The sequence below is a fragment of the Talpa europaea genome, assembly GCF_964194135.1.
Source record: "Talpa europaea genome assembly, chromosome: 8".
NCBI classification, from domain to species: domain Eukaryota; kingdom Metazoa; phylum Chordata; class Mammalia; order Eulipotyphla; family Talpidae; genus Talpa; species Talpa europaea.
Window position 1 is genome coordinate 91,559,302 of NC_140075.1, and position 9,766 is coordinate 91,569,067.

The following is a 9,766-nucleotide window of genomic DNA, read 5'->3' on the forward strand; positions in this document are numbered from 1 at the left end:
TATAATTTATGATCTCAAAAATGCTCTTTGTTACATGAAAGGCCTAATTTAAAAAAGTGAGTTTGGTCACTGCAGCAGAATTTGGTCATTTACTAACCAATGGAAGAAGAGAAGCAACAAGTTACCATTTGAACCAATGGTGCTACTAAAACTAGAAGTAGAATGAACTGTGGCAATTTAGGCTGCATTCAAAAAATGTTCCCATGTGGACAAGAATTTGGGAAATCCCCCCCTCCTTACCTTTTGTTAATTGCAACATAGCAGAGTGGGTTAATTGAAAAATTGCTGAGAGTTTATTTTACCTGAAAGGTAATGGAGCATCTTTCCTGACCAAGCATTCAGCCTTCATCTCTGCGATAGTCTCTGAATTTCCCATCGAGGCTCTGCTCCCTTTCTTCCCCAGTCTGTCCTGTCATAAGCTTTCATTGGAGCTGCTGCAAAGTATCATCTTCAGGGAAGCTATTCAGGAAATCAGACAAAAATTACACTTTCCAAATAACAACCCAGGCTTGCCTTAAGCCCCCTCCAGGAGAGACCACATACATGCTCATCAATAAGAATCTGACAATCTGAAATCAATAAATTCAAAGCCTTCTCAGATCAGGAGTGACTTAAAAGAAGCATCCCAGAAAGGCCCAGTGCCCCAGGAAAAAAGGGTCCGGTTCTGCGTCAGAGAAACCCGCCATGTGCTGCCTAGAGCCTTCTGGTCTTGGGACAGTTACTTCAACTCTAGAGCTTTAGTTTTAGCAATAGAAAGAGCACAATAGCAATGCCCAGGAGCATGTTTGACACAGAATTATGAAGAATTTATACAAAACGTCCCACTTATAGAAAGAAACCCATAAACGTAAGCAATATTTTTATCTTAATTTGCAAAAAAAAAAAAAACAGTGTCTTGCATAAACTTCAGGGGAATAAATATTTGTGGAAATGAGTGAAGGAGAGAGAAGGGAAGAGAAGGAGAAAGGAGCAGGCAAGAGAGGGATTTGAAAAAGATTCATGTTGAGCATTGACAGAGACATATTCCCTATTTTTCATTAATAACTCTTGATTATAATATCTGTTTAATACATACGTTTTTGAATACCATGAACTAGGAAGACTATGCATTGTTAGCCAGTAGATACTACACATCAAAGCCCTCCTGGTGACTTTGAAGTTTTTTCTGCTGTTACAATTAAGTTCCCCTTGCCTCTCACAGCTACACATCAGCACCTGGTCACTGCCATCTCGGACTCCCATCACCTCTGCTGCTACTGAGAAACCCAGTCCCATGGCAGCTTCCCCTACCATCACCCCCAGCCTACAAAGGGCAACACTACTGCGCTTCTGAGAATGCAGGTGCCCTCACTAGGGCATTCTTTCTAGCTTTTGTGGAGGGAATGTCCTTTGAACTCTGCAGGTGAACATAGCCAGCTTTTGAGTTCTCTGGTCTTATGTAATAAAGCCATTCTAGCAAACCCACCTCCATGGGCTTGCTGTCCTCAAATATTCTGCCAGGACAGTTTTGGCGTCTTCTCTTCATTAACATAACTCACCATTTTCCCCAAGCTTTATGGAGCCATCCCAAGAGCACATTGCAACCCACTAAATCCAGATGCCATTGTGAGTATAATCAATCCTGAGTCATGGTGGAATGTCCTTACCTAAATAAACTCTTATCAAATCTTATATTCTGCTATGGTCCCCATCTTATCTCAGTGCAAACCCTCATGATCACTGCCAAACACAAACTACTGATGCGTGTTTCCATTTTCCAGTCCAAAAGCAACTCCAGTGGGGAATCTCATTTCTTCCAACACAGAGAAAGTCCATCTCTGTCCCAGGCATCATGAGACTTGACCCCAATTATCCAGGGGGGCTGAGTATCATCATGGAAAGCTTTCTCCCTAAATGGATGCTCAGTCTGGTCTCCAAGCAAGAGGAGGCGGGACTCTTCTAGCAGGTAAAGAGGGTCCCTTCTGCTCACCCACCTGTTGTTCCCACCCCCTCCCAGGAGGATCTCATCCCTTCCCTCCGAGGATCTTGACTGAAGACAAGGACATGTCCTTGGACAATGCCCAGGTGGTGCAGTGAGTCTTTTTAATAAATCAGTTATTGTCCAATTAGTTGTAAAGCTTGATTTTCAACACTGTGCTTGCCAAAACTAGGAGAAAGTCCGTTCAACTGCAACTATCATCTCATGCCCTGAGTGTTTAGATTGCACTTACCAACCAACACCACAATCCTGATAATTGCCATTGTTCCTCCCATCAGAGAGAGTGAGCTAGCCAACACAGACCATTCCTTGTGCACTCATCCCAGTTCACCACAGGACAGTCTTAGTAACTGTGCTGCAACAGCAAGCTTTACCACTCTCATAGCCAACATGGCTGCCCATGGCTCTGGCCAAGCTTCCCTTAAGATATCTGTGTTGGATTTTACCCATTTTGTCCTTAGATCTGCTCATCACTCTTCCACCTGCTTCCCAAGCAGCCAACATTTATGGATTGAATGAATGGACTCCTTTACAATCTACCTTCATTTGATTTGGCGGATCAGGGCATGGAAGCATGGTGAGGTTGGGGTGTTAGCTCCCCTACCTCCCTACCCACAATGCCTCAGTTTGGTAATGGCTGCATCCTCCTACCAATGCTGCTATTGGGCATCCTCTCCTGCAGTTCTCTTTGGGGTCTGATAATCATTTCCTGTTCTTGTTCCTTCTACCTGAGGTTACCCGTTTAGAAGCATTTCATGCCCCTTGTTGGTTCCCTTTAACTCTGCCCACACATTTAAAGTCTCTTCATTAAACTCTCCACAATGTCCAATTGCCATGTATCATTTGTTTTCTTCCAGGTCCTCATGGATGCTGCAGTCTTCTCTCAAATTCTGCTTCTGTCTTTTTCCCCCTAAGTTTCCTGAAGAAGCAGATTTTTCTCATACACACACAAAAAAAAAATCCTGAGGGAAGTTCTTAGGGATGGGTTGAAAACATTGAGTATGTTTCCTCATTAGCACTCACCATCCCAGCAGAGACTCCAGGCACTCAGCTGCTCTTGATACTAGGTAACTCTTGCCTACCAACAGATCTGCACTAAAGACGGGTGGATTTGGCTCTGTGCTTTGTTCCCAGATGTCCACCCCAGAGCCCCAGTTCTTGACATCAACCCCAACATTTGATTTAGAATTTTTGTGGTGATTTGTTGATTCCTTATAGCAGCCAGTTATGACATACCAGAAGAATGAAGTCACATTGGGTCACCTTTGGGGTTCTGACCCCAGCCATTTGTGTTCTGTACCCAAGATGACATCTTGGGTTAATTAACATGTGATTAAAAATAACCTCATAGTTCATTTTGTGTACTGTGATTCCAAGTACATTGAAAACTAAAAAGACTTTTTTGAAAGTTTTCATGAATTCAAAAGACAGAGGACATGCTTTATTGGCATTAGTATAGATTTTCTGGCATATTGTGAGAAAAACAGAACAAGATTAAATTTAACCCCCAAAATGTCAGAATTAAAGACACTTGGATCATGCTAGAGTTTACAAAAAGTCAGAGAACCAGCTGCTGTAAGATTTTAGAAGGACAAGAACAAGACAGTCACAGAATTTTTCTCTGAGCCAGCAGTGCAGTTTTACCTCTACAGACATGAAATTTCTGAGTTTTATAAGTTACAATTTAAATTTAAAATACGCTAAATGGGGAAGATTATTTGTAATTGGATATATCTTTGGGAGAGTGTCCGTGAGTCTAAAAACATGAGTTTTATTTCTTAAGTTTCTAAGCTTAAATGATAGCTATCAGTGTTGTTGTTGTTTTTTTTCTTGAGTTTTTTTTTTTTAATCAAAAAGGAGCTTTTTTTATTAAGAAGCTTAAGGGAACTTCAGGAATCTAGCTTTGGAAAAGAAACCCCTAAATTAAGAAAACTGTTATTTTGTTATTGTTATTATTATTATTATTATTATTGTCCTTCCTTCTTTAACCTAAACTCTTTTTATTTCTTGTATAGATAATTACTCAGTTAAAAGGAAAAGATCTTTTCTGTAAAGAGCTTGCAGTTGGATTTCCTTTGTGGGCAGGAGGATGGAAATATTGGTTTTATTCGTTTCTGACCCATTGATCATAAATCCAGTTGAAGATCAGTCATCAAATAGGAGAAGAGAATTTAAAGACTTTCTAGCCCTGTTTCCTAGTTTCACCTATTACATTTAAACCACTGGCATAACATAAGCCCAAATAGGGAGAGGATATTGAGATACAAATTATCTTTTAAGACTCAAAGTAAAGAAAAATTAGTATGTGCATGTAAACCAGAGAAACTAGCAAAAACACAAATACTATTTTGTATTTTCAGCCTAAGTCAGCTGCCTCTGGGCCTTATGTCAGAGCTAGAGCTGAGGGAGACAGGTAGCCTCCTCCATGGGGGTGGTCAGAATTGAATAGTCCTTGAATCCAGGGGTAAAGTTGCTTGCACTGCCTGTGCAGGTGGGTCTGTGAGGTTCAGGCCACCAGCTGTTGTACAGGCCGCACCAGCTTCAGATGGTCTCGCACTCTGTGGTGTCCGTAGAGCAGGCCCCGCAGTCACAGCGGATGGCCACAGGGTAGGTGTAGAAGGGGTCAACCCCTGGGGCACAGTTGGACAGCTTGACCGTCACCTGTTTGGTCTCATTGTAGGTGCAGACTCGATGATGAGCTTCAATGTAGGGGGGTTCCAGAATGGGCTTCTGTCCCCACAGGGAGAAAACAAGGAACCCATTAGAACATAGCATCCTGCTTCATTTTCTTGGTGCAACGAACTCACTCCTCATTGGTTGACTTGTTAATCTGTCTCCTCCCAGTAGAAAGCAAAATTGTGAAATCAAGAAGCTGACTTTGTTCGCCACCATAGTCTGAACCCCCAGAAGTGGCCGTGGCACACAGCACATGCTTGAGGTGTATTTCTCAAATGAACAATGTTGATCATAGCAAAAGTCTCTGACTGACCCCTCTCTTCTACCGTCTGTTTCCCCCTATAGTCTATTTACAACAGGGCATGCCCAAGTGAACCTTTTAAAACATGCCAGATCACATCTCCCCTCTGCGCAAAGCCTGGGAGAGACCTCATCTCACTAAAAGTTATTGTTCTTCCCTGAAACTTCCCCTTGCCTATGTCTCTGGATGACCCCAATTTCTGACTTCCTAACTGCGCCAGTCCCAATTGTCTCCTGACAGTTCCTCAAACCCAACAAGAAATCAGTTCTACTCCAGTGCCTTGGCACTGATTGCCCCACCATCTAAATGCTCTCCTCCCTCAGGACCCACTCCTTCCCAAATCTTAGGTTTCTGTTCAGAGAGCACCCTCTCTGGGGAACATTTCCTGACCAATCTACTTAAATTGCATCACTCCACCTTCAGACCCTGTAACTTCCTATTCCTCTTTCTGCCTTTTTTTCCTCCATAGTGCTTGTTGACACCATGTGACATTATCTATTTTATTTATTTGTCTTGTGTTTCTCTCATTCTAGAAAGTAAGTTCTCTTAGGACAAAGGTCTTTACCCATTTTATTCTCTGTTGTATCTCAACTATCTAGAACAGTCCTGACCCCCAGGAGTCTCAATAGCTACTATTGAATCAATGAAAGAAACCAGAGCAAGGCAGCCTCCTGAGGGTCCTGTGCTGTACCCTGATAACTGAAGGACTCACTTCCCTCCTGCACCTTTATGAATCTTGAGTTCATCAATAATTTTGATAAACTAAACATATAGACCATAAATTCAGCACAAAGCAGTAAAGTCTCCAATCCTGGGTGAATGAAACAAGTTCGCATATGGAACTCCCAAAATTATAGGCAAAAATTGGCAAATCAGTAAATTTGAAAAAAAAAAGATAAAATCTCAAATCCTGAAGTTCAGACCTGTTGGGCTTGAACCCTTGCTCTTCCACAAGCTGGAAACCTTGAAGCCTCAGTTTTCTCAGCTGTAAAACAAAATACCTGCTTGACAGCACCGCTGTGGCGATCAGCTAAGATAACATAAGTAATGTCCAAGGCCACTCACTAGTAAGTGTTCAGTAAAAGTAACCTGTTCTTATCAGAGCACTCAGAGGAGTAAGGAAGTAATGATAAAAATAATAACTTACAAGATTTCAAAGGACATGACCTTCACTTGTCCTGGGAAATGAGCTGTGTTTAACGCATGAATGTCACGAAAGGCTTCACCTTTGACAAAGGCCATGTCGAGAACTGAACTGAACCTCAGCTGCATTCTCCTTACTTCTCAAATAGCATTTTACCTTTCCTCAATTTGCTTCCCCTCCTCTTACCCTTGGTAATCTGGAATCCCAGGAAAGGTTGCCAACATAAAATTCAGGAAACCCAGTCAAATTTTAATTTTGAATAAACAACAAAAATATACTGCTGTATAAGTGTGTCCCCAAATATTGGCTAGGAGAAACTTGTACCAATTTTTTTTTCAATTGTTGTTTAGCTGACCTTCAAGTTTAACTGGTATCCTGGTTTGATTTGGTTTTAGTTTTTGCTAAATCTGGCAACCCTAAACCCAGGTCATGAGCAAAGGTTATTTTCAGGGGCAGTTCCATCTTCAAAGTAAAGCCAGTCACTTTGTCATCACTCTGTCAACTTAACATGGGGAGCATTTGCAGACATCCTCCCCAGTTAAGTTACCAAAAATATATTGCAGAAGTTTCCAGTCTGCTGGAAAAACAAATCTCATTCTTTTATTTATTTTCTAGAAGTAGCCTCCCTTTCCTTAGCACAGTAAAGGCAGAAAGAAAAACTGGTTAACATGAAGGAGAATCTTGCTCTTTAGTGGTCTTCATGCTTCCATTTCTCCAGAGAGAGCACAGTTCTTGCCCGCCCACCAGTGACCCTGACCTCATTAAAGAAGAGAAGATGAACAGAATTTGTCAGAAGATGGGCTAATTAAAGGGAAGCATTCATTTGATATTTTGACCCAGAAAGAGCTCCAAATGGCCCAGATACAGGCTACAAGCAGGAGAGGCACCACCAGGGTGATCCCTGATATCAAGAAGGTACAAGTGCTCCCCAAGTATGTTTGCTATCAAGTCAGCCAGGGTCCCCTTAGCAACTGAACTTTCATTTTGCTATTATCTCTTATGCTCCTGAATGATGCAAAGATAAAGCTAGTTTGATAGAGCAGTTTCCTTTAATTTGGGGGTTCCATCACAATAACCCAACCCCATTTATGGGGCCATAGTTTTATCTAAGTCATAGCCGGTTGCTCTCAAAGTCCTTGAATAGAAAAATGTTTTTCCTAAAGGCAATGTCCTCTCAAGTTCCTTACAGAGTTCCAGGTTAGCCTTGATTAGGTTGGAGGATGTATCACTCCAGGTAGAAATCAACCCCTTGTCATTCAACTGGTATTTACCGAATGCGTGTCCATATATGACACTTTGACAAGAGCTATAAAAGGCACAAGAATGAAGCTCTGTCCTCAAAGATATAAGCTCCAGTGTGTGTGGTGATGGTAAATCAGAAAGGCTTAGAGAAGCACTCACACAAGACAAAGACGTGGAGAAATAAATTTGATAATGGTGAATAGAAATAAAAATGGCTATAATTAAGGGACCAGAGGTGAGAGATTTCATGAGGGTAATTTAATAAAACCTTTAAAAATCAGTCTAACAAGACTAGCACTCTGGAAACAGTGTGAACACAGGTAAACACCGTATTTCTGAGGACCTTGAAAGCTGGCTATTGAATTTGAAGTAGCAGGAGGGCATTAAAGGTTTTGGGGATGGGGTGACAAGTTCACATCTGGCACTTCATTGTAAGCAACTCGGGCCTCCATGGGAAGAGTCAATAGTCAGGATGGTCCTCTTTCTCCTCCTCCCTCAAATTACTCCCCATCTCAACCCAATAGGGTTCTAACATTGCTTGAGATTTTTATTTTGAATGAAGTATTTTAAATGTGATGACTCCAAAAAGGTCCGATTATACTTGACTATCCAGGAATTCAGTAGATCTGCCACTGATAATCCCAAAGAATTGTAGGGGAGAAGGGGCAGGCGGAGAGGGGGGTCAGGGGATTCGCAGGTGAGACACTGAAGGAGGGGCTGGGTCCTGCCCTCCCCTGCTGGGTAGGCCTCTCCCTTAGTAACTGTCTGGCTTTTTCACAGGTGGAGGAATCTAGGGAGGAGTTTGAATTACAAGCTTGAATTAAAATTTCCACTGACTCTCTAGGTGACTTTGGGGTCACTCACCCTTTAATTCTCTATGTCATCTATAAAATGGGTGGAATAATAGCACACCTGACCTCCCAGAAGTGATTCCCAAATACACAGATACCATGCAAATTAAATTATTGATTTCATCAGCATTTTGTCAGGGTTTTGTTAAGATTACTTTTTGCAGATGACTTTTGGAGGATGCCAAATAATTGTTATTCAAAAAAATCCACAGGAAAGGGTAGACAATCCATTGCTGTCTCATTTCATTAAAAAAGTAAACACTTAGGAGTCAAGTGGCTCACGCTGGAGGCATTGTCACTTAGGCCTATCTCCGGACTCACCTCCCAGGTTTCACATCGGCCCCAGCAGGCATCCGTGGTGATACGAAGTCCCCTGCAGCCCGGCTTCTTGGCCAGGAAGGTAAATTCCCTCACGGCACAACCTACAAAGGTGCGCAGATTCCCGCTGGAGGTGCTGTGGACACAGCCACAGCCAGCCAGGAGCAGGAGGCCCAGGGAGCCAAGGAAGAGGTAAGCCACCTTCATGCTGTTCTTCCAGAGGGAAAGGAAAGAGGTTATTAACAGATTCAGCTGCCCTCCACAAAGCTGTCAATAATATGTTTGTCATAATCTAAAGGACCTTGCTCTTCATATTTTTGGAGAAATGGTCCAAGAAATTGTAAAAGGCCACAAACCCACACAGATTCCAAAAATTTGCTGTATTTGGCTCCAGTATTCCATGGACCCACTGTGTTCACTAGACACCAAAGGGCATTCCAGGCTTTTCTTATTGTGACCCAACTCCTGGGCTTGACTTGTATATTAAAGAAGTTTGTCCTATGGTCTCTTCAAAATGAACACAAAATCTGAATCACCCCAAAAGTAAAGCATACTCAAGCATAATACATGAATGCCCATAAATTATTTTTATTTAGATCCAAGTACTTGGGTGTGATGCTACATGCCTTTATATTTTCAATGTCATGGAAGGGGGAAGTAAATAATATTTGTAGGTCCCTTTTGTATTGTTACCAACCCAACCCACTTCAAAACAAAGACATGTGGACAATATTATTAAGCCTAACCCACAGCTCAGTGGCCATTCATAAAAATGCTTGCTACAAACTGCCCTGTTCTATACCCATGGTGTCATAAACAACTTACGGTGATTCAATTTAAATGTGAATGATGGAAAGCATCAAATATATTTAAACCATAATTCCAATCTACTGCAAGTCTATCCTCTCTGAGTCTAACTCATTTTCTGTGCTTTTTCAGGAAACAGAATCATCCCTTCCTGCGTGGCCCACTAGACAGCACATACCTGGATGCTGAAGTGAGATGGACACTACTCTACTGGATCACCTCCAAAAGCATTACTGCCTAAAACAAGCTGAGAAGTTAATGACTTCCAAATCTGATCTCCCGGTGACTACTTCTGGCTTATCATGTCAGCGGGGCTCTCCAGACATCCCCTCAGGTGGAATAAAATGACAATCTGGAGAAGCACTTACCTGATTTTGCTGGATCTAACTCTTCTTTTGGAGCTGAAACTTGCACACAAGACTTCAGAAAGTCACGACGAGTGGTAGAAG

General features: G+C 42.0%; 1 protein-coding gene across 1 annotated transcript; it reads right to left on the reverse strand.

Annotated features, from left to right (window-relative positions):
- Positions 1-4,519: 4,519 nt before the first annotated feature.
- GPHB5 (glycoprotein hormone subunit beta 5) lies at positions 4,520-8,913 on the reverse strand (the record flags this gene model as incomplete). The annotated part of the gene is made up of 2 exons (XM_084240925.1): positions 8,514-8,913; positions 4,520-4,708 (listed from the first exon to the last, which is right to left on the reverse strand). Exons 1-2 carry the CDS (start codon positions 8,715-8,717, stop codon positions 4,520-4,522), a joined length of 393 nt encoding a protein of 130 aa, XP_084097051.1. The 5' UTR covers positions 8,718-8,913.
- Between the last annotated feature and the right edge of the window lie 853 nt (positions 8,914-9,766).